General features: G+C 43.2%; 1 protein-coding gene across 1 annotated transcript in view; it reads right to left on the bottom strand.

Annotated features, from left to right (window-relative positions):
• Positions 1-10,841: 10,841 nt before the first annotated feature.
• Positions 10,842-25,633, bottom strand: part of LOC121861377 (dipeptidase 1-like) — a 24,036-nt gene continuing 9,244 nt past the window's right edge. The window contains exons 2-11 of the mRNA XM_042359028.1: positions 25,217-25,373; positions 22,826-22,982; positions 19,360-19,492; positions 18,838-18,988; positions 18,366-18,429; positions 14,938-15,114; positions 14,437-14,521; positions 14,071-14,146; positions 13,140-13,278; positions 10,842-12,766 (exon numbers count right to left, since the gene is read on the bottom strand). Of these exons, the coding sequence (XP_042214962.1) occupies positions 12,650-12,766; positions 13,140-13,278; positions 14,071-14,146; positions 14,437-14,521; positions 14,938-15,114; positions 18,366-18,429; positions 18,838-18,988; positions 19,360-19,492; positions 22,826-22,982; positions 25,217-25,371 (1,254 nt within the window). The 5' untranslated portion in view covers positions 25,372-25,373 and the 3' untranslated portion in view covers positions 10,842-12,649. The remainder of the gene's footprint in view (positions 12,767-13,139; positions 13,279-14,070; positions 14,147-14,436; positions 14,522-14,937; positions 15,115-18,365; positions 18,430-18,837; positions 18,989-19,359; positions 19,493-22,825; positions 22,983-25,216; positions 25,374-25,633) is intronic.

The following is a 25,633-nucleotide window of genomic DNA, read 5'->3' as shown; positions in this document are numbered from 1 at the left end:
CTATCATTAAAGGTATTATTGTTATTTTTTTTATTACTATTACTGCCATTACTACCATCACAGGCACTACCATTACTATAACTATTACCATCACCACTACACTACCACACCACCACCATACTACTCCTAAACCACACCATACCAACACTACTCCACCATCACCACTACACTACCACACCACCACCATACTACTCCTAAACCACACCATACCAACACTACACCACCATCACCACTACACTACCACACCACCACCATACTACTCCTAAACCACACCATACCAACACTACTCCACCATCACCACATCACACTACCACACCACCACCATACTACATCACCACACTACCATCATTACACCACACCACAACACCACCATCACCACATCACACCAACACACCGCTACACCACACACTACCACATCACATCATCATACCATCACACTACACCACCACAATACCACACCACCACCACACTACCACATAATAAAAATCACTAAGATAGCGTAATAAGTTGTTAGATATGAACAAAGTTGAGGCAGTAGTTGTCGCCTCGTCTCGGTGTTCTTACTAATTGTGTCCAAGTTGATGACTGTTGGTGAAGTAGATGACTGTTGGTGAAGTAGATGACTGTTGGTGAAGTTGATGACTGTTGGTGAAGTAGATGACTGTTGGTGAAGTTGATGACTGTTGGTGAAGTAGATGACTGTTGGTGAAGTTGATGACTGTTGGTGAAGTAGATGACTGTTGGTGGGTTGATGACTGTTGGTGAAGTTGATGATGTTGGTGAAGTAGATGTGTTGGTGAAGTTGATGACTGTTGGTGAAGTTGATGACTGTTGGTGAAGTAGATGACTGTTGGTGAAGTTGATGACTGTTGGTGAAGTAGATAGGTAGAGAGAGATAGATAGGTAGAGAGAGATAGGAAGGTAGAGAGAGAGATGAATAGGTAGATAGAGAGAGAGTAGATAGGTAGGTAGAGAGATAGATAGGTAGGTAGAGAGAGAGATAGATGGGTAGGTAGAGATAGATAGGAAGGTAGAGAGAGATATAGGTGGGTAGAGATAGATAGGTAGATAGAGAGAGATAGATAGGAAGGTAGAGAGAGATAGATAGGAAGGTAGAGAGAGATAGATAGGAAGGTAGAGATAGATAGATAGGTAGGTAGAGAGAGATAGATAGGTAGATAGAGAGAGATAGATAGGTAGGTAGAGAGAGATAGATAGGAAGGTAGAGAGAGATAGATAGGTAGATAGAGAGAGATAGATAGGTAGGTAGAGAGAGATAGATAGGAAGGTAGAGAGAGATAGATAGGTAGGTAGAGAGAGATAGATAGGTAGGTAGAGAGAAAGAGAGAGAACTGCTGTCCCCTTATTGGTTGTATCATTCTCAGCCAATTACACGTCATGTTATAGCTCACATTTCTTCTTACATCTCAGCCAATCAAATTACTTGTTACAGGTCTGTCAGCCAATTAGCGTTACTTGTCATAGATACAAACAAGCTAACCTAACCTAAGATGTTACACTTGAAGGTAATAATAATAATATAACAACAACAACAATAATAACAATAATAATACAATAATAATAATAATAATAATAATAATAATATTAATCGCTTTTCTCATCAATTTAAATATTTTCTCCATGAAAACTTTTTCTCAAGAGTTTATAAAGAGACACAACAAACTCCTTCCATTCCAACCATTTTTCTAACTCTCTCTCTCTCTCTCTCTCTCTCTCTCTCTCTCTCTCTCTCTCTCTCTCTCTCTCTCTCTCTCTCTCTCTCTCTCTCTCCGACGACATCAATGTGTATCTCTTTTCCCCAAGAGGTCAGTGTTTATGTCTGAGAGAACACTGTAATGAGACGGTGTTTTATTCCCAAGAAGAGTAAAAGTGTAATGTTTATTTCTGATATTTTGTCTGTGAGGGAGTGCTGGAAGGCAAGATAGATAGATAGATGGAGTGATGGATGGATAGATAGATAGATAGATAGATACTGTAGATAGACAGACAAACAGAGAGAGAGAGACAAAGAAACAGACAGAGAGAAAAACTCGCTCCCCCCCGAAAAAAAACCCCGCAGTAAAAACAAAATATCACCCAATAAAACCACAACACCAAATTCGCGGGTTTTTAATGCAGGAGTGAACACCACCACCACCACCGCCGGAACAGCTGATCCATGTAAACAAACACGCTCCACTGACGGCGCCTGTAACTGCCCTTTAAACTTTTTTATTTTTACTTTTACCCCCGCCACTCACAGGTACAGGTACAGGTACAGGTACAGGTACAGGTACAGGTACAGTGTGTTGGTGTATCTTTTACCCCCGCCACTCACAGGTACAGGTACAGGTACAGGTACAGGTACAGATACAGGTACAGTGTGTTGGTGTAACTTTCTTCTGTGTGTTCATAGTGCGCGTGTAGTGTGTAAAGTTTGCCTGTAATATATATTTTTTGGCGTTAATTTTGTCTGTTGCTGCGTGGACGTGTGTGTGTGTGTGTGTGTGTGTTGTGTGTGTGTGTGTGTGTTGTGTGTGTGTGTTGTGTGTGTGTGTGTGTGTGTTTATTTATTTGCCCGTTCTCTGCCTATGTGTCTGACGAGTGTGAGACAGACAGACACACAGGTATACACAGAGACAGACAGAGAGACAGGAAAAGAGACAAACAGACAGACATACAAGGATAAGGACAAATAAAACGAAACAACAACAACACCGACAAACAAACAAACAAACACAAGGCCTTAAAGAGACCCAGAATGGCAAATATGCAGCACTAGAAAGCAGACGCTAATAAATGAGGGAAGAAGGTTAACGAATGCGGCAATAGGTGGAGAGAATAAGGGAGATAATTAAGAGAGAATGAAGGAAGAGAAATGAGGGAATAAATCTTTGAGGAGCTAATTTATGGTGAGGTGACATGTTCTGATATACTGTCTTTCTCTCTCTTTCTTACTTTATTTTCTCTCTTTTCTCTTTTTTTCTCTCACTTTGTCTCTTTTTTTCTCTCACTGTCTCTATCCATCTTTCTCTCTCTCTCTCTTTGTGTGTGTCTAATTGATTCAATATGTATATACACAATATATATAGTACAGGTACACAATACAAACATTACAGGTATACATAAACAATACAGGTATACAAACAATACAGGTATACAAACAATACAGGTATACATAAACAATACAGGTATACATAAACAATACAGGTATACAAACAATACAGGTATACAAACAATACAGGTATACATAAACAATACAGGTATACAAACAATACAGGTATACAAACAATACAGGTATACATAAACAATACAGGTATACAAACAATACAGGTATACATAAACAATACAGGTATACATAAACAATACAGGTATACAAACAATACAGGTATACAAACAATACAGGTATACATAAACAATACAGGTATACAAACAATACAGGTATACAAACAATACAGGTATACATAAACAATACAGGTATACAAACAATACAGGTATACATAAACAATACAGGTATACATAAACAATACAGGTATACATAAACAATACAGGTATACATAAACAATACAGGTATACAAACAATACAGGTATCCATAAACAATACAGGTATACATAAACAATACAGGTATACATAAACAATACAGGTATACAAACAATACAGGTATACATAAACAATACAGGTATACATAAACAATACAGGTATACAAACAATACAGGTATACATAAACAATACAGGTATACATAAACAATACAGGTATACAAACAATATAGATAAACACACAGAGATTTACCAACACAAGGTGACATATTTACTGAGAAGAGTTACATGTTAGTTAATACAGAACCCGACTATAATATACAGAGGTCGACTGCAGTAATATTGTTTGGTGAAAATTAATTCAGTTTTGGTGGTGAATATTGGCTTTTGTTTTGTAATGATAACATGTGGAGTTATTAATAGTCTTTTGGTGTGTGTGTGTGTAGGGGTATGGATGTGTGTATATGCGTGCTTTTGTATGTTTATGCGTAGGTGTGTGTGTGTGTGTGTGTGTGTGTGTGTGTGTGTATTGGTATAGGTGTGTGTGTGTATGTGTGCGTGTGTATGTGTAGGTGTGTGTGAGTGTGTGTGTAGGTGTGTGTAGTGGTATAGATGTGTGTTTGTGTATATTCGTAGGGGTGTGTATGTGGAAAGAAAGACAGACAGACAGACAGACAGACAGAAAACGAAACTAAGATACACAAACAGACAAACAAACACAGACCTTCATCAACCCTAAACACAATCATTACCTAACTCAACCTTAACTCTACCTGGTATTAATTAAGGTCACCTCCACCTGTCCTGCTAACTCAGGGGTGTAAAGGTTAATTACTGGAGGTGTTGGTGACGAAAGGTGGGGGGAGGGGGTGAGGTGGGGAGGGGTGAGGGTGGGGGAGGGGTGAGGTGGGGAGGTGAGGGTGGGGGGTGAGGGTGGGGGGAGGAAGGTGGGAGGTGGTGGGGGTGAGGGTGGGGGGAGGTGAGGGTGAAGGGAGGAGGGTGAAGGGTGGGGTTAGGGTCGTATTTCGTCTCATCTGATATGTTTTATTTATTGTGATCTTATCTATCATTCTGTCTCTCTCTCTCTCTTTCCTCACTCTCTTTTATCTCTCTCCCCTAATGTTTGACTACCATTAAGTCTTGTTTAAGTGGACATAAATCTGTTCTTTTGCTTTCCTTTGAATCTCTCTCTCTCTCTCTCTCTCTCTCTCTCTCTCTCTCTCTCTCTCTCTCTCGTTCAAACCCATTTACACTCTCCCACTCCCTCCTTCATTCTCTCCCACGCTTCCTTCACTGACACACTCTCCCACACCCTCCTTCATTCTCTCCCTCACTCTCACACCCTCCCTCCTTCTCTCCCTCTCCCCTATTCACCGCCCTGGGCAATAAGCATTACAGGACTGAGGGAAGTGAGGCTTAAGACACTAATTGAGTGAGGGAGAGTTTAGTTGAGAGGGAGCAAGCCTCTCTCTCTCTCTCTCTTTCCTTTCTGTCTCTCTCTCTTTTCCTTTCTATCCCTTCTTTTGTTTTTCTTTGTATTTCTCTTTTCCTTTCCATCTCTCTCTCCCTTACTTTCTCTCTCTTTATTCTTCTCTTTCCCATCATATCCAGTTTCCTCCCTCCCTCCTTCCCTCCCTTCCTCTAAAGTCTAAACAAATTATAAAACGCAAATTTCATGTAAGTTTTAATTCCTTAACTCCTGAAACCTTTTAGAGTGTATATTATAATTACGAGTATGAAAGGGAAGATTCTCCTTTGGCACTTTGCTATTTTGGCACTGGTAATGTGACAGAGAGAGAGAGAGACAGTTAGACAGGCAGACAGGCACACAACAAACAGACACACACACACACAACACACACACACACACACAAAGACGTACTCCAATTTTAACTCAACCTTCATTACCATCTAAGTAAATGTATTCCATTATATATCAAATTCAGTAAAACACAAAGACGCAGAAAATTGTGTTTCATGAAGCAAATTAAGATTAGCAAGACCAGATGTTGCGCTGCCCTCTCTCTCTCTCTTGTGTTGTAAAGAAAATGTTGTGAACCACCTCTTCTACACATACTTTGGGAGTATTACAGGAAATTACAATACTATTACACCAGCCTAGAATGTCAGTTTACAGCGTCAAGATACAGGTAGGAGGGGTAGGGTAGGGTAGGGTAGGGTAGGGTAGGGTAGGGTAGGGTAGGGTAGGGTAAGGTAGGGTAGGGTAAGGTAGGGTAGGGTAGGGTTGCGTTTGGGTTTGGTTTGGTTAGGTTAAGTTAGGTTGGGTCACATTAGGTTAGGTTGTGTTAAGTTTGTATTACGTTAAGTTACGTTAGGTTAGAGAGAAAGAACGAAAGGTTGAAAGAGGGTAAAAGAGGAAGAAAGCAAGAGAAGAAGAGAGAAAGAGAGAGAGAGAGACAAGTGACACCCAGATCAAGACACAAGAACCACTATTTGGGAGAGAATTTTTGTCCCAATGTTTACGTCTCAGAGCTGACAACTTAATTGGTTGAGGGAGACGGCAAGAGTGCTAGTGATGGTGTCAGTCACTTGGTCTTCACACTGTGCTATACAACTCTCACTTGGTCGTGTTGTAGTGTGTCTGTATGGTGTCTTGTAGCTGTATGGTGTCTTGTGGCTGTATGGTGTCTTGTGGCTGTATGGTGTGTCATGTCTTTATGGAATCTTGTAGCTGTATGGTGTGTATGGTGTCTCATGGTATGTGTGGTGTCTGTAAGGTGTATACTGTATACTTGTGCACCATTCAACACACTATAGTTCATCATCCTCAACTCCTTAGCTCCTCTACAGCCTCTCAGTCACAGTCAGTATAAAGCTCCTTACTGTAGTGACCTGTAGCCTGCTGTAGTGTATACCTGTAGTAGGAGAAACAAAGAGAGGGGTGTGTTGTTTGTGTATTGTAGTGGCAGTGTGAGAGAGAGAGAGAAAGAGAGAGAGAGAGAGAGAGAGAGAGACTGGACTGATGAAGAAGTCTGTTGTTTGGGTACTGTGTGTGTGTGTGTGTGTGTGTGTGTGTGTGTGTGTGTGTGTGTGTGTGTGTGTGTGTGTGTGTGTGTGTGTGTGTGTGTGTGTGTGTGTGTGTGTGCGCGTACAGGTGGGCTGGGGGACAGATGTGCTGCTGTTCATTGATTAGTTGACCCAAGCTTCGACGGCTGAAAGAAGTTACCCATAGCACCCTCTCTCTCTCTCTCTCTCTCTCTCTCTCTCTCTCTCTCTCTCTCTCTCTCTCTCTCTCTCTCAGGCCCTCCCTATCAGTTTTTTCTTTCTCTTCTTTACAGTACTCGCTTTTATCCTTCCCTCCTTCTCTCACTTCCTTCTCTCTTCATATTTACATGGCTCTCCCTCCTTCTCTTCCTTTCTCTCCTCCTCTTCACCCTTGCCTTGTCTCTCCTCCTTCCCCCACATTTAACCTTACTTTTTATTCTTCTCTATCCCTCCTCTCTCTTCCTTTACCTCTCCCCTTCCCCTCCCCCGTCTCTCAGCACACTCCTTTAGTTGTTCCTTCGTCTCTTCTCCCCCTTCCTCTTTCCTCTTATTGAAAAATTTCCTCCCCATTCTCTTATTCTCTCCTTTCTCTCATATTTTCCTTCCCTCTCGTTCTCTCTTTACCTCACTCTGTCTCCTCCTTTCTGTCCTTCTCTCACCCTCCTTCCTCATTCTCCCTTTCCTTCCCCCTGTCTCCATCATTATCGCCTTCCCTCACCTTCTCTCCTCCTTTATCTTCTTCTCTCACCCTCTCTCCTCCCTCCCTCCCTCACACAAAGCAGAAGAGACAACAGACGAATGAGGTCAAGAAGGACTCATTGTGTAGTTCTGTTCCTCTGTCTGTCTGTCTGTCTGTCTTTTCACTTTCTCTGTCCCTCTCTCTCACTCACTTTCTCTACCTCTCGTTTTCTCTCTTTCTCACTCACTTTCTCTCTCTCTTTCTCACTCACTTTCTCTGCCTCTCTCTTTCACTCACTCTCTATCTCTCTCTCATTCTCTCTCACTATTATCACCAGTACTCACGCTTGACACAACAATGTCAACAACTTGTGTCGGACACATTGTTAACACTTTCATATTACTCTCTCCAGTACACCACGAACACGTCTGGCTTTTGTGGCTTTTGTGGATCCTAAGTTGTTCTTTGGAGGCTTTTGTGGGTCCTAAGTTTGTCTTCAGTGGCTTTTGTGAGTCCTAAGTTGTTCTTTGGTGGCTTTTGTGGATCATAAGTCTGTCTTTAGTGGCTTTTGTGGGTCATAAGTCTGTCTTTAGTGGCTTTTGTGGGTCCTAAGTTTGTCTTTAGTGGCTTTTGTGGGTCCTATACCTGTCTTTTGTGGGTCCTATACCTGTCTTTTGTGGGTCCTATACCTGTCTCTGTCTGTCTGTCTTTTTCCATGTCTCTGTCTCTCTATCATTCTGTTTGTCTATCTTTCTCTGTCTATCACTGTCTCTCTATCTCTGAATGATTTAGTGCAGGGCATCAACTCTCACTGCAATATTCACCGAACCTGTCGACAAATAGATTAAAAAATAATGTTGAACTCACGGAGGTCAGGGGGCTTGTTATATGTAAGTTTTTCGTTGTGCCTGGCGAACTTCCGCTTTGGTGGCGTTCACAAAGGGAGAGGAGTGTGGGAGGGGGGGGTGTGGGAGAAGTGGGTGAGAGGGGTGTGTAGGTGGGGGTGGGAGAGGAATATGAGAGGAGAGTGTGGGTGAGGAATAGGAGAGCAGTGTGGGAAGGGTGTGGGAGAGGATTACCTGGTAGATCTCAGTATAATTGGAGTTAATAATCGTCGTAATTATATAGATTTTAACCAATTGATATTACTATGTGGCCTTAATTTTCTTGGCGTATAAGATGGTGAAATTTAATACTGTACCTGTATGTCTACCTGTAATTGTACCTGTATGTCTACCTGATATTGTACCTGCATGTCTACCTGTACCTGTAATTGAATGTCTACCTGTACCTGTAATTGAATGTCTAACTCTACCTGTATTTTCCTTCTGTACTTAACATAAGGAAATACAAAAATAAACAGATTACGTCATCATTATTACCAAACTCGATTATTATAAGAGCAAAGGTTGTAATGACGTTAGGGCTTATTTGTATTCAAGAGGCAGCCTCCCAGTGTCTACGGGTCTCACAGCAAAACATTCATTTGTTGTAACACTGAAAAAACAAACATTTAAATGTGCTTCCAGGATTTTTTAAAGATTTTCTTTTGCAAAATCCTACACGATGTTATAACGAGAGAGAGAGAGAGAGAGAGAGAGAGAGAGAGTTGTGAGTCAGAAAGAGAAAGGCTTAAAAATGGATACACAAACAGACAGATAAATAGACGAACAGACAGACAAATTAATATATGAAAGAACAGAGAGAGAGAAAACTGTAACACACATACACCAAAAGAACTAGTCAATCACTCTAACAACTTAACAAAGGTTTAGAAGCGACAAACGTGAAATTCAAGTCCATGGTCCTGACTCCCTGTCGGGCTGTAGACGGCGACGTAATCAACCAACCGACACAGATTTCCCCTGAGTTCCCCGCGAGAGAGACACACTTCCTCCGTCAGCCCCAAGAAAATTATATTATTCGTGAAAACTTAGCATTAATCAACCTCACAAACGATACAAAAAATATATATAACACTAATTTTATATATATATATATTATTTAAATAATTAAGTTTAATATAGACAAATAAATAGAGAGAAAGGTTTTGGTAAAGTCGGAATGTAAATTAGGGAACTGTGGCAGATGATACACATTAGGCCTTTGTTTATGTTTCTCATAGCGCGGTAGATGGAGCGCGCGGGAACATTGTTGTGTGTTTATGTTATGACTTCCTGATGGCTGCTGGTTGGGAAGCTAACTAACTACAAGATGGTTGTAATGTTGTCATAGAAACGTTATTATGTATAGAGTGTAATTCTGTTCTGTTTTGTAATATAATGTGTTTGTGATTGTGTCTTCTCGCTATAAGCAGCATCTCGACCCACACGTTGCACTAATTCATGAAGTGTTCAAGGAGGTAGCCCACCTCAGCCAACACAGCGGTAGTATGACCCTGAGTGTGTGTGTTTATTTAAGACTATTAAGGGACTGTCCAGCAGGTTGGGATAATTGTTGTACACTTTAAAAGAAAAGTAACATTCCTTGACGTTAACACAAATGAATTTTTAACCTAACCTAACCTAACCTAATTTAAACATATATCATTAATAATAACTATACTTATATCATTACTTATACACAGACAGATACAGCAACTAAGGGTTAATAAAATGCTATGTTAAGAAATAGGTGAAGTTTTATTTATAAATACATTGGTATATAACGAACAGTAGGCAAAGCTCAGTAGACAAAGAAGTTATGTGTTAAAGTGTGGTGATGGTGTGGTATAATGTGGTGGTGTGGTATAGTGTGATGGTGTGGTATAGTGTGGTGGTGGTGTGGTATAATGTGGTGGTGTGGTATAGTGTGATGGTGTGGTATAGTGTGATGGTGGTGCAGTATACTGTGGTGGTGTGGTATAGTGTGATGGTGGTGTGGTGGCATAATGTGGTGGTGTGGTGTGATGGTGTGGCATTGTGTGGTGGTGGTGCAGCATAATGTGGTGGTGTGGTATATAGCAAGATGGTGGTGGTGGTGGTGTGGTATAATGTGGTGGTGGTATAGTGTGATGGTGTGGTATTGTGTGTGGTGGTGGTGCAGTATACTGTGGTGGTGTGGTATAGTGTGATGGTGGTGGTGGTGTGGTATAATGTGGTGTGGTATATGTGATGGTGGCGGTGTGGGTATTGTGTGTGGTGTGGGTATAGTGTAGTGGTGGTGTGCATAGTGTGTGTGGTGGTGTGTGGTAGTGTGGTGGTGGTGTGGCATAGTGTGGCAAGGGATGTGGTATAGTGGTGGGTGGGTATAGTGTGGTGGTGGTGTGATATATTGTGGTGGTGGTGAGGTGTAGTGTGTGGTGATGTGGGTATAGTGCGGTGGTGTGGTATAGTGTGGTGATGGTGGTGGTGTGGTATAATAGGTGGTGTGGGTATATTGTGTGGTGGTGTGGTATAGTGTGGTGATGGTGGTGGTGTGGTATAGTGTGGTGGTGGTGGTGTGGTTTAGTGGTGGTGTGGGTATAGTGTGGTGGTGGTGTGTGGTATAGTGTGGTGGTGGTGTGGGTATATGTGGGTGATGGTGGTGGTATAGTGCGGTGGTGGTGTGGTATATTGTGGTGGTGTGGTATAGTGTGGTGATGGTGGTGGTGTGGTATATTGTGGTAGTGGTGGTGTGGTACAGTGTGGTGATGGTGGTGGTGTGGTATATTGTGGTGGTGGTGGTGTGGTGTGACACTGTACAGTAAAACATGTTGAGACTAACGACATCTTACTGGGTAAATTTTATTCAGTAAAAAATTTATCATCTGGGGGAGTTGTGCAGCTCAGAGCAATCTGGTTATTGGCCGCACTGTCTTCTGACTGTCCCACGTGACTGTTTTCTGACTATCCCACGTGACTGTGTCGTCTGACTGTACCAGATGGTAGTGACTGTTTTTTTGACTGTATTGACAACTGTACTGTACTTGTATTGTACCTTTACATGTAACTGTATTTTGTATCTGAACTTGTATCCATACTGTATCTGTACCTGCGCTCTCTTTTGTATTGTTGTACCTGAATAAATGTTTTGAATCTTAGTTGAATATAGAAGTTGATGTTTAACCCCTGTGGTAACTCAACCAGTTAAGCCTGTTGAGGTGACAGAGAGAGAGAGAGTCAGGAGGTGTACTAATGTTTCACCACCATTATGAGGAAGGGAGATGCTCTTTTGTACATGTAACTGTAGTACTTGGTATGTACAATGTATAGCTGTAGTATTCTGTGCAGCATGTAGCTGTAGCATTTAATATGTACATGTGGCTTTGGAACTTATGTACAATGTGCAGCTGTAGTAATTATTATGTACAGTATATATAGCTCTTGTGCTTGTAATGTACAACATGTAGCTGTAGTTCTTGTTATGTAGCTACAGCATGTAATTATAGTACTTATATACAACAAGTAGCTGTTGTGTTATGTACAACATGATCACAAGTCGGTGGTTCAGTAATCTTTTGAGAGAAAACTATAAATAAGTTTGACACTTACAATAAATTTGTATAATTAAAGAGAGTTCTAACTAATGTGGTTTATTTACTATTGATGGCCTTACGACAGGTCAAACTGGGTCATACTAAGTCATGCCAGGTCATGTTAGGTCCCACTGGGTCATGTCAGATCACATTAAGTCATGTAAGGTCAGTCCTGGACATGTAAGGTCACACTGGGTCACGTCAGGTCGCAGAGTCAAGTCAGTCCAGGTCATGTTAGGTCACACTGGGTTATTTTAGGTCACTTCAGGTCACACTGGATCATGTCAGGTCGGTCCAGATCACATCAGGCCACACTAAATCATGTCAGGTCAGTCCAGGTCACATCAGGCCACACTAAATCATGTCAGGTCAGTGCAGGTCACATCAGGCCACACTAAATCATGTCAGGTCAGTGCAGGTCACATCAGGCCACACTAAATGATGTCAGGTCAGTCCAGGTCACATCAGGCCACACTAAATCATGTCAGGTCAATGCAGGTCACATCAGGCCACACTAAATCATGTCAGGTCACACAGGGATCATATCAGATCACACTGGGTCATGTCAGGTCAAACTGGGTCATGTCAGGTCACATCCAATCATCATTTTCATGTCAGGTCAAACCAGATGGTTTGGAGGTTGACCTTGTGTTCTCATGAGTAACAAATTTGGAGGAACTTGTAAGGGTGATAAGTGACACTTAGCGGAGAGATCCTTCACTCAAGTGTCTACCTGAGGACTTGTGCTGGGGTCAGGGCGTTGTACGTGAGCAGGGGCGTGAGTATGGGTGTGGGTATTGTTATGGGTATTATTGGCCTTGAACCTTGGCGTGGGCGTGAGTAAGAGTGTGGGTATTGTTATGGGTATTATTGGCCTTGACCTTGGCGTAGGCGTGGGCGTGAGTAAGGGTGTGGGTATTGTTATGGGTATTATTGGCCTTGACCTTGGCGTGGGCGTGGGCGTAGGAGGTCAGGTTCGGGTGTGGTCGAGGCTAGAGAACTTATACCTACAGGGCCAGCGGGTGTCTATATCATGTATGGGGATAATCTCCTCTGATGGCTTCTCACCTGCCAGTTCCTCGCGTACCTGAGAGACAACATACCCAGTTAGTGCCCGATGTAGGGGGGGGAGGCAGGTAACCCGTGGAAGGGGGGCACGTACTCGGGGGGGTTGGGGGAGGAGAAGTGGGACGTACTCAGGGTGGGGTGTGGGAAGAGAGAGAGGGAGAGAGGTAAGGGAGGGAGGATATTTTTCAGGTGAAGGGGAGGGGAGAGGAGGGACATCAGGGAACGTGCCTGGAGAGAGAGAGGGAGGGGGGAGGGGGGGGGGGAGGGAGGAGAGAAGAAAAAGAGGAGATATAATTTAAGACTTCATGACACACACACACACACACACACACACACACATGACACACACACACACACACAGACCACACCACCAAGAACAACAACAACAGTACCTGCTCGACCTTACTGAAGACACGTAGGAGGTTCAGGCCAGCCAGCTTCTTCAGGTCCTGCAGTGACCAGGTGGGATCCTTCAGAAGCTCAGCGAACAGTTCAGGATATCTCGACACGTCCTCCAAGCCCTCGGGCGTCCTGAAAAGGGTAGACGAGAATCGATGAGTTCCTATATGAGAGAGTAGGTAGATGAGGAGGAGGAAGAAGAGGATAATGATGAGGAGGAGGAGGAGGAACAAGAAGAAGAAGAAGAAGAAGAAGAGAAGAGAAGATATTAGTGGACGTTGCCTCACGATCTTCCTCACTTGTAAACTTTTTATGAGGTGGACAAAGTGTGTGTGTGTGTGTGTGTGTGTGTGTGTGTATGTATGTGTGTGTGTGTGTGTGTGTGTATGTATGTGTGTATGTGTATGTATGTGTGTGTGTGTGTGTGTGTGTGTGTGTGTGTATGTGTGTGTGTGTGTGTGTGTGTGTGTGTGTGTGTGTGTGTATGTGTGTGTGTGTGTGTGTGTGTGTGTATGTGTGTGTGTGTGTGTGTGTGTGTGTGTGTGTGTGTGTGTGTGTGTGTGTGTGTGTGTGTGTGTGCGCGCTTCTTCCTCACATACACTCCTCCTGTAAGGTTAGGTTAGATTAGGTTAAGTTGGGTTAGGTTATGTTAGGTTAGGTTAAGTTGGGTTAGGTTATGTTAGGTTAGGTTATGTGTCTTGTTGATATCTGGTACATACATAGTCCCCAACACACACACACAGGGATCCTAGGGAAGACTTAAGAGATCCTACGGAAGACTCAGGAGGTCCTAAGCAAGACCCAGAGGTGCTAGGGAAGATACAGAGATCCTAGGGAAGAGTGAGGTATCCTAGAGAAGATTCAGGGAGGATCCTAGGATAGAGTGAGGTATTCTAGGGTAGACTCAGAGGGTCCTAGACTCACCTGTTAATGCCGTCGTAACCAGCCCCCAGGCCCACGTGATCAGCACCCGCCATAGTCCGCACGTGGTTGATGTGAGCTGAACAACAACAACAACAACAACTATTATTATCCATCAATTATAAAGGTTCATAAATCAATTAATCCCTCAACTTATCATTCTAGCTATCTATCAATTAATTATCTATCATCCGCTGTCAGTCAGTCAATTAATCTACCTATGTATTTATTAATTATCTATTAGCCATTGTTACTATCTCTTAGCCATTCAATTAATTATCTATCACCCACCAATCACCTTCCAATCAATATATCATTAACTACTGTATCTATCGTCCACAGGTGAGAGAGAGAGAGAGAGGAACTTACCAACAACATCAGTGAGGGCGGCCGTCTCGTTACAGGTGAGGAAGGCGCTGTAGAAGCTAACCATCACTAACCCCCCGTTAACTGCCTGTAATACCAGGTTAATACTGGGTAATTAGGGTTAATACTACGGTAATTAGGGTTAATATTGGGTGATTAGGGTTAATGCTACGTTAATACAGGTTAATACTATCTTAATACAGGTTAATACTATGTTTTTACAGGTTAATACTACGTTAATACAGGTTAATACTACGTTAATACAGGTTAATACTATGTTTTTACAGGTTAATACTACGTTTTTACAGGTTAATTGGGATTGATACCGGTAAATACATGCTAATGCCATGTTAATATCACGTTAATACAGATTAATACCATGATAATACAGGTTCATTGGGGTTAATACCATGTTGATTCAGGTTAATACCACAAAGAGAGAATGATAATAAGCGAGAGAAAGACAGAGACAATAACCGATACAGTCAGACAGATGTAACTCACCAGCAAGCTCAGCACATCGTCAGGTACATTACGATCAATATTACATATGGCCCTGGCTGCTGAGTGAGAGAAGATGACGGGGGCGCGGGAGGTGCGGAGAACGTCGTGGGCGGTGGCGGCAGAGGCGTGGGACAAGTCTACCATCAGCCCTACACGGTTCATCTCTCGTATTATCTCCTGAGGGTGAGAAATGGTGGTGAAGTGGTGGGGGTAGGGGTGGAGGTGGGGGTGATGAGGGTAGGGGTGGAGGTGGGGGTGATGAGGGTAGGGGTGGAGGTGGGGGGCAGGGATGGAAAGACGGTAGTAGTAGTAGTTGAATGAGGGTGCGCCAAGTCTGCAGACTCTTTGCTAGATGAGGTAGGGATGGAGGGGGGTGATGAGGGTAGGGGTGGGAGGTGGGGGGTATGGGGTAGGGGTAGGGATTTGGGATAGGGGTGGGGTAATGGGGGTGAGAAGTGGGGGATGGTGATGGTGGGGGAGGAAGGTTCTGAGTGTGGGAGGAGAACCATCACACACACACACAACAGATAGCTACTAACAAACAGAAACAAACGAACAGGTAAAACCAACAAGAAAAATTAATAAAACCAATAAAAGAGAAGATAATAAAGTAAAACATAACGAAAGAAGGAATAATTAGAAACAGAAAAAGAAAAAAAATGTAATCAGCAACAGTTAATTTGTCTCCATTTGTGTGTCGATGATAATTACCTGGTGAGAGACAGACTTATTACCTGAGATTACTATTACTGTATGTGTGTGTGAGTGGAGTTAATAGAGAGACACAAAGAGAGTGAGAGAGAAGGACGACTTTGGTGGTTGTCTCAGTAGCTGTTAAGATAAATTCTGTCAGCTCAAGAGATTTAAAGTTCCATTGTCAACATTTGTCAAGATTGAGGCCTATTGGGACCCCCTGACCTTGTGCTAGTGAGAGGGGGGGAGGTGGGAGGGTGAGGTGGGGAGTGAGGGGAGGCATGGAGGTGAGGGAGGTGGGGGAGTGAGGGGTAGGAGTGGGAAAGTAAGGAAAAATGAGGGGAAATGGGGGAGGTGGGGAAGTGAAGGGGGAGTGATGGGAAGGAGGGACAGAAGGAATGGAGAGAGAGAGAGAGAGAGAGAGAGGTTCAAGTAATAGTACACCAATATAGCCTGGCCACCTCCTCCTCCTCCCTCTCACTGCCACAGAATCTTGTGTGTGTGTGTGTGTGTGTGTGTGTGTGTGTGTGTGTGTGTGTGTGTGCCAGACATTTTTAATAAAGTTGTCCGTTGCTCTTTTTCGTTTCAAAATTTTCGTAAATGAAAATTCAACAGTTTAATATCATGATATAAATTGATGATTATGACAGGGGCTGCCTTACTGCATGTGTGTTATTATCTCTCTCTCTCTCTCTCTCTTTATCACTGTATCTATCTTTCTATCTCTTTCTTTTTCCCTCTACTTCACTTCATTAGGGCCAACAATTTAGGATGATAAACGACCCATTAAGTAAAATTTATAATCTTTTTTACCTATCGTGTGTTGACATAATACAGACACATAGGCTCACTATCCATACACTATACATATATAACAGCAGCATACACGCACAGCAAACATACATAATATCAGTATACATACATATCCTCAGTATGTATACTTTATACATATATATTCTGAATATACGAGTATACAGTATACCGTACACATACGCAGTCTCAGTATACACCTTGCTCTTAGTGTTGTGATGGAGAAGGAGGGAGTTGGGAGGAGGAGGAAGAAAAGGGAGAAGGAGGAGGAGAAGGAAGAAGACTTTCGTGTCAACAGTGAGAGAGAGAGAGAGAGGTAGACAAAGAAAGACAGGCAATGTGTAAGAGACAGAGAGACAGTGTGAGAGAGTGTAAAAGAGAGACAGACAGTGTGCAAGAGACAGAGAGACAGTGTGAGAGAGTGTAAAAGAGAGACAGACAGTGTGCAAGAGACAGAGAGACAGTGTGAGAGAGTGTAAAAGAGAGACAGACAGTGCAAGAGACAGAGAGACAGTGTGAGAGAGGAAAGAGATAAGAGACAATGTGCAAGAGACAGAGAGACAGTGGGAGAGGGAGTGTAAAAGAGAGACAGACAAGAGACAGAGAAGGAGAGAGTGTAAAAGAGAGACAGACAGTGTGCAAGAGACAGAGAGACAGTGTGAGAGAGTGTAAAAGAGAGACAGACAGTGTGCGAGAGACAGAGAGACAGTGTGAGAGAGTGTAAAAGAGAGACAGGCAATGTGTAAGAGACAGAGAGACAGTGTGAGAGAGTGTAAAAGAGAGACAGACAGTGTGCAAGAGACAGAGAGACAGTGTGAGAGAGTGTAAAAGAGAGACAGACAGTGTGCAAGAGACAGAGAGACAGTGTGAGAGAGTGTAAAAGAGAGACAGAGAGAGAGCGGCAGTGACAGACAGCCACCAACTTCCCAAACAACACACAAACTCTCAATATTTTAATTCAAAGTCAAAAAAATAACTAAAACATGTGAAGCCAATGTTGTTATTTTGACCCGGGGCAGTCGGGAGGTCAGAGTCGTGCCAGCTGTTGCCACTAATAGCCAATTAAAACAGCGGACTTCCTCTTACTGCACCCTATGGCTTCAATCTCATTGGTGCTGCACCCTGGCCGGCTAACTGTTAGTAAACTCAGACTCAATGTAAACAGATGATCATCCTCTCCTGTTCGGGATCCGTTATGTTCGGGATCCGTTATCACCGTGATCATGTCCGTCCCACTATGTCCGTGATCCAAAATGGCCGTGACCCACTGTGTCCGTGACCCAATATGCCCGTGATCCACTATGTCAATGATCCACTATGCCCGTGATCCACTATGTCAATGATCCACTATGTCCGTGACCCACTATGTCAATGATCCACTATGTCCGTGATCCACTATGTCAATGATCCATTATGCCCGTGATCCACTATGTCAATGATCCACTATGTCCGTGATCCACTATGTCAATGATCCACTATGTCCGTGATCCACTATGTCAATGATCCACTATGTCCGTGATCCACTATGTCAATGATCCACTATGTCCGTGATCCACTATGTCCGTGATCCACTATGTCAATGATCCACTATGTCCGTGATCCACTATGTCAATGATCCACTATGTCCGTGATCCACTATGTCAATGATCCACTATGTCAATGATCCACTATGTCAATGATCCACTATGTCAATGATCCACTACGTCCGTGACCCACTATGCCCGTGAGCCACTATGTCAATGATCCACTATGTCCATGAACCAATATGACAGTGATCCACTATGACACAATCGTACTAGCCACTATTATCTTCACTATAGAGAGAATGCAGCAGCACATGTTAATATATCTTGTATGTCCTACATTTAATGGCCTCTCTCTCTCTCTCTCTCTCTCTCTGTCTCTCTCACACACACAGTACTCACCTTGCCATAGGGTGTGAGGCCGGGTGTGTTAGGGGGCAGACCATCTCTCTCTGAACATTCTGCCCTGGAGGAGACAGTGTCGTAAGTGTCAACAACAACAACAACAACAACAACAATATTAACAATAACAACAACAACAACAAAAATAATGATAATAATAATAATAATAATAATAATAATAATAATAATAATAATAATAACTAAGGATTAATTACTAGGGTGCGATGATAGGGTGTGTGGGGGGTAAGTTACTAGGATGTGTTGCTAGAGTATGTGAGGGTGAGCTACCAAGATGTATTAGGGTGAGTTACTAGAGTGTGTTAGAGTAAGTTACCAGGGTGTGTTAGGGTGAGTTACTAGAGTGTGTTAGAGTAAGTTACCAGGGTGTGTTAGGGTGAGTTACCAGGGTGTGTTAGGGTGAGTTACCAGGGTGTGTTAGGGTGAGTTACCAGGGTGTGTTAGGGTGAGTTACCAGGGTGTGTGGCACTTGTGGGTGAGGGTGACGTAACGCACTCCCAGGTCATACAAGGCGCGCACCACGCCCATACTACTGGCCAGCCCATGACCGCCCTCCACGCCCAGTAAGCTGGACATACGCCCACGCCGGAACTCCTCCATGATTCCTGGAGGTCAAGAGGTCAGGACGTTAATCTCTCTCTCTCTCTCTCTCTCTTCGCTTTTCAAGATCTCAAACAGTCTTTTCCCTCATTCCCTCGCTCCCTCACTCCCCACACCCTCACACTCTTCACACCCTCACTCCCCCACACCCTCGTACACCACCCCCTCAACCCCTCGCCCTCACTCCCCCCACACCCTCACACACCCCTCACTCCGTCGCTCCCTCACTCCCCCACGTTCCTGCCACCCCTCGTACCCCCACTCCCCCACACCCTCACTCCCCCACACTCCTCACACCCTCACTCCCTCACATCCTCTCTCCCTCACATCCTCACTCCCTCGCTCCCTCACACTCCTCGCACTCCTCACGCCTCACCTGAAGAAGACCTCACTAAGACAGTGTCTCGGGGGCTGGTAGCGATCATCCTCTTCACCACGTCGATCTGTTCAAGCAACAACTGTACCGTGTTGAGGTACTGGGCCTCACACGGTACATAGACCGACCATAACTGTGGGAGAGAAGAATGGTGGCGAGTGAGGTACAGTGCTCTCTCTCTCTCTCTCTCTCTCTCTCTCTCTCTGTCAGCCGCTGGTCATTCATCACAGCTACACTATAACGAAGTCATCACCATAACGACACCGGCCAGGGTAACGAGGTGTTTCGCTACAACAACACGACCTGACCTGACAATCACCAGTCTACTGGGTCGTTAGCGAGGGAGGGGGCGCTAGTTCCCTCTCCTACCCTTCTCTCTACCCTCCTTCCCCCTTTCCGTCAGGACATACACACGGTCATAACATACATACGTACATAGGCCTGGCATAACAAACACACTGTCATAAAACAAACACACACACACACACTGTCATAAAACAAACAAATACACATACACACACACACACAGTAAATATTCACTCCCAGTAAACACTACTCCTTGCACTGTCACTATGTTGAAATGAACTGTAGTTTGAGCTTTTCCCCATCTAGTTATTATATGTCTTATTTGTATCACTTATGTTACTTGTATATTATTTGTAATTCGAAACCCATTCCCCAAATATGTAACTGTATATTTTCAGCCTTCTGGCTGCCAAGCTCTTTCAATAAACCGTTAATTATTATTATTATTATTACACTGTAAAAACACACACACACACACACACACACACACTGTCATAGCAGACACATACACAGCCCTGGTCCCTGGTCTCTTTTTTTTCAATATTGTCAAAATTCTCTTAAAACTGTAAAACTGTGAACTGTGAAATTAAATAATGAAAGTGGAAACGAAAAATAAAAAAAAAAGATTTGCGTCACAGATTGTAATTTTTGTCATCATAACAATTTTACTATTATTACTACTACCATTGGTACCACCATTACTACCACCATCTACTACCACTATTACCACCACTAACACCATCACCACCATCTACACTACCACTACCAGATACCACCATCATCATCACTACCACTACCAGACATCACCATTCTTATCATCACCATCTTCACTACTACCAACATTGAATACGTTATATCTGACATTTGAGAGAGAGAGAGAGAGAGAGAGAGAGAGAGAGAGAGAGAGAGAGAGAGAGAGCAATTAGGTGAAAAAGTGAGGGAGAGATAATTTGGTTAGGTTAAGTTAGGGTAGGTAAAGTCAGGTTAGGTTAGGTCAGTGCCCCTTAGTGTGGGACAGTGCCCCTTAGTGTGGGACAGTGCCTCATAGTGTGTGACAGTGCCTCTTAGTGCGTGACAGTGCCTCTTAGTGCGTGACAGTGTCTCTTAGTGTGGGACAGTGCCCTTAGTGTGTACAGTGCCTTAGTGTGGGACAGTGCCTCTTAGTGGGACAGTGCCTCATAGTGTGGGACAGTGCCTCATAGTGTGGGACAGTGCCTCATAGTGTGGGACAGTGCCTGATATGATCAGTAAAAGGCTACATATGAGCCTCAGAAACTATTAATTCTATGTTCATTCTGATTAAAACTTTTCTGATAAGTTGAAAAGATGAATTTAAAATCTCTCTCTCTCCACCAGGGAGAGAGATGACCCCATCATCCAAGGTGACAGCATGAAATTAGAATATTCTAAAGAGACCCCAGAAATTATTATGTTGCCCATATATACAGTATATACATACATACATACAGGTACATACATACATACATACAGGTACATATATACATACATACAGGTACATACATACATACACACATACATACATACATATACAAAGCGAGACAGTCACACATATCACAAATAGACAGGCAGACAGACAGCCACACGCACATAATTACAAAGAGACAGAGACAGAGACAGACAGACAGACAGGCAGACAGCCAATAAACATCACACTGACAGAAAAACTTCAACACAAAAACATCTTTTATCTCACCTCTTGACTGACTCCATCAAAAAGAAAGAAAGGAAGAACAGTAGTAAAGCAACACAAGCAGTCATTAATTATTTATTATAAAACCTTAATGATAGAAGCGTGTGCGAGCAATTAAAGAAAATGAGAACGTATGAACTATCTTTATTTTCTCACAACTGTTGCTCACTTTTGGGGATAATATTTTTAGAACCCGAGATATTTTTGTATATTGTTTGTGTATAATTTTTCATTGTTTTTCGTGTATAAAGTTTGCATATTTTTTTCGTGTGTGGTACAGTTGTTTTAATAATGTGTGTGTGTGTGTGTGTGTGTGTGTGTGTGTGTGTGTGTGTGTGTGTGTGTGTGTGTGTGTGTGTGTGTGTGTGTGTGTGTGTGTGTGTGTGTGTGTGTGTGTGCCTGGGGCTGAGAGAGACAGGGGAGAGAATTAAGACAACGAGAGAACAAACAAAATATATAGCGAAAGAGAGGTAAAGATACAGATGAGAGGGGGGAGGGGAGAGGAGAAGGGGGATGAGGAAGAGTGGTAAGAGAAGGAGTAGCAAGAGAAGGGGGGAGGAAGAGAAGTAGTGGTAGAAGGGGTGATAGGAAAGGAAGGCTCTCTCTCTCACCAAGCACCACCTGGGGATTAAGTGTAATTAGACCGGTATTTTCTTGGTCTTATCACCTGACATCATCACCCGCTGGTTGTGTGTGTGATCGCTCGCCCAGACGCACATGACCACTGTGCGCGTGATTATACTTACACACACACACACGCGTACACATACATACACATATACTGTAGATACACACGCATCTGCACATACATACATACATACATACATACATACATACATACATACATACGGTACGTACACAGAAGAACACAGATACTCACTGCATACTTAAGCATACACACACACACACACACACAACACACACATCTCAAAGTCAATATATAATTAAAAATATTTGGAAATTACTTCGGGGAGAGGCGGAGTCTTGTGTTCATTGTGTAGAGAGAGAGAGAGAGAGAGAGAGAGAGAGAGAGAGAGAGAGATAAGAGTCATGTCACCAGGATATCAAGGAGAGATAACTGGGTCAAGACGGTGATAAACGTCAAGTCTTGGGGAGATCACACGCACTTATCAGGCTCTTCCTTCTTCTTCCTCCTCTTCCTCTTCCTCGTCCTTCCCCTTCCTGCTCTTCTTCTTCCTCCTCCTGCTCTTCTTCCTCCTCCTTCTGTTCCCTCCTCCTCCTTCTCTTCTTATTATTATTATTATCACCAATATCATCATCACCTTTGCTTAGCCCCCCCTCCCCCTCACCCCACCTCCCAACCCCCTCCCCCACCACCACCCCCAGCCTCCCCTCACACCACCCCTCCCCAGCTCCCCTACCTCCCTCCCCAACTCCCTCCCCTCCACCACCACTCCTTCCCCCAACACCCTCCCCTCCACCACTCACCTGGGCGGCTACCTGGCCTTTCTTCAGCCTGGGCAGGTCAGTGTGAGAGAAAGGTGAATTCATCCAAGGCTTCTCTCGGGTCAGGTCAGTCGACAGGTTGAACGAGTGGAGTTTATTGTGTAGAAACATCCTCACATTCCACGCTAGATCGTTGTGCCTGAGAGAGAGAGATGGCTTATGGTGAGTTATGGTGGAGAGATGAGTTATGGTGAGGGAGAGATGAGTAAATGATGAGTTATAGTGAGTTATAGTGAATCTTACTGGATCCCGGTGAACCAGATAGGAGTGGCACCCAGACATGAGTCAGTCAGTCATTGAGGTGAGTCAGATGGTTTGTGTGACTCATGAAAAGTGAATTGCCTCGGGGGGATGTTCTTCATTTTTCCTCCTACTTCCTTACTCTTTCCACCTCCCTTCTCCCTACTTCCTTACATCCTTCCTCTTCCCTTCCTCCTTATCTTTCCTCCTCTTCCTTCTATCCTTTCCTCTAGCTCCTTTCCTTCCCTTCCTCCTCTTCCTTATCTCCTCTCTTTTCCTTCTCTTCCTCATAACTTCCTACCTCTTCTTTACCTCTCCTCTCACCCTTACCTTTTCCCTCCCCCTCTCATCCTCCTCTGCCTCCATTGCCATCCCCGCCCCTCTCTTTCCCCCATCCCCACTCCCCTTACCCCTACCCCCCCTCACCTTCTCTCCTACCACTCCTTTTACCCCTCCTCACTTCCTACCCTTCCCTCCTCCTCCTCCACCTTCACTTCTCTCCCTTCCTCCTTCCCTCCTCACCCCTCTCACCCCCCCTCTCACCACCGAAAGATCAAACACTGGTAAAATATTTCTGGACTTTCTTTTATACATGTGTAAACTTTTATTTATTTCTTATTTTTATTTTATTTATTTATTTTTATTTTTTGTTTACTTATTAATTTTTCACAACTTAATCTGACTTTTTTTTTACGTTTTTTCTGGTGTTTTTTTTGTGGACATTTTGTAGTACTTTGTGGCATTAACCTCGTAGGAAGTTATACACACACACAGACACACACACACACACAGACACAGACACACACACACACACACACACACACACACACACACACACCTTCAGCATCGTTCTAATAAAAATAAATTACCAATTAAAAAAGTCAGAATCAGCGCTAATGGTTGTTTTACCTGAGCCGAGAAACACTACATAATTCCTTTGTTTTCACAACCGATCTCGGTCTTATTAACTTGTATTCTTTTCCCAGGGCGATAAACACTGAATAATGTCAATGTCATTATTTATTTACGAGTCTGTTTTTTTTCTAGGTGAATTGAGCTATTTTTTTGTTTTACCTCAGGACGATAAACGCTGGATAATGTCTTGTTATTCTTTATTTATTCGTTAATCTGTTTTTCTTCCAGGATGATATAAGCTGGGGTGGGTTAATCTTAAGGTGAAATAAGGTGGAGGTTTAATCTCAAGGCGAAATAAGCGTAAGCGATCTATTCAGGCGAAAATAAGCTTAGGCGATCTAATCTTCAGGTGACAATAAGCTGGGGTGGGTTAATCTTCAGGTGATGCCGCTGTGCTCTCCAATATAAGTCAGTATCGGTCATAAGCCACAGGTGTGCTGACAACATTAATTCTGTTCATAAACATCCACTGAAGGATCTATTTAACTCAAGAATTTTACCCCGGGTTTTATGTGTGGCGAGATGACTCCAATATGACTCTAATGTGACTAGTATGATTCCAATATGATTCTGTGTGATTCCAACATGACTCCCAATATGACTCTAACTAATATGACTCCCAATATGACTCCAAGACTCCAATATGACCCCAGTATGACTCTAACTAATATGACTCCCAATATGACTCCAAGACTCCAATATGACCCCAGTATGACTCCAAAACCCGAATATGACCACAATATGGCTTCAATATGACTCGTTTTATGGGTCTAATATATATCTGGTGGACTTGTTATGTGTCTTGTAAGATATTTGATATCTTATGAGACGATGGTGGACAGCTGCTGGTGTGTGTGTGTGTGTGTGTGTGTGTGTGTGTGTGTGTGTGTGTGTGTGCGTTGTATGGAGAGAGAGAGAGAGGGGGGGAAGAAGAGGAAGAAAGACGGAAAGCTTGAACATGATAGATAAACAATAAGACTATACACGTAAACAATAAGACTATACACGTAAACAATAAGACTATACACGTAAACAATAAGACTATACACGTAAACAATAAGACTATACACACAAACAATAAGACGATACACACAAACAATAAGACTATACACACAAACAATAATACTGTATACACAAACAATAATACTGTATACACGTAAACAACAAGACTTCATACAGGTAAACAACAAGACTATACAGGTAAACAACAAGCCTCACCCGTCAATAAGCGGCGACTGTTTGAGAAGTTCCCTGGCAGCTCTCAGTCTCTCCCGGTGTGAAGCCTTTGGGGAGATCCTTACAGGTAAGGGACTAGCCCAGCATACTGTCCCAGCCACCACCACCACCACCAGAGCCACGACCCTGCAGTACATCTCTGAAACACAAGAGATTATGAGTACAGTTAGTGTGTTGTGGTGGTGAGGACGACCCTGCCCAGTACATCTCTGAAACACAAGAGATTATGAGTACAGGTAGTGTGTTGTGGTGGTGAGGACGACCCTGCAGTACATCTCTGAAACACAAGAGATTATGAGTACAGTTAGTGTGTTGTGGTGGTGAGGACGACCCTGCAGTACACCTCTGAAACACAAGAGATTATGAGTACAGTTAGTGTGTTGTGGTGGTGAGGACGAC

The sequence above is a fragment of the Homarus americanus genome, unplaced genomic scaffold (genome assembly GCF_018991925.1).
Source record: "Homarus americanus isolate GMGI-L3 unplaced genomic scaffold, GMGI_Hamer_2.0 scaffold24260, whole genome shotgun sequence".
NCBI classification, from domain to species: domain Eukaryota; kingdom Metazoa; phylum Arthropoda; class Malacostraca; order Decapoda; family Nephropidae; genus Homarus; species Homarus americanus.
Note: the sequence above shows the minus strand (reverse complement) of the source record. Positions and strands in the feature narration are given on the sequence as shown.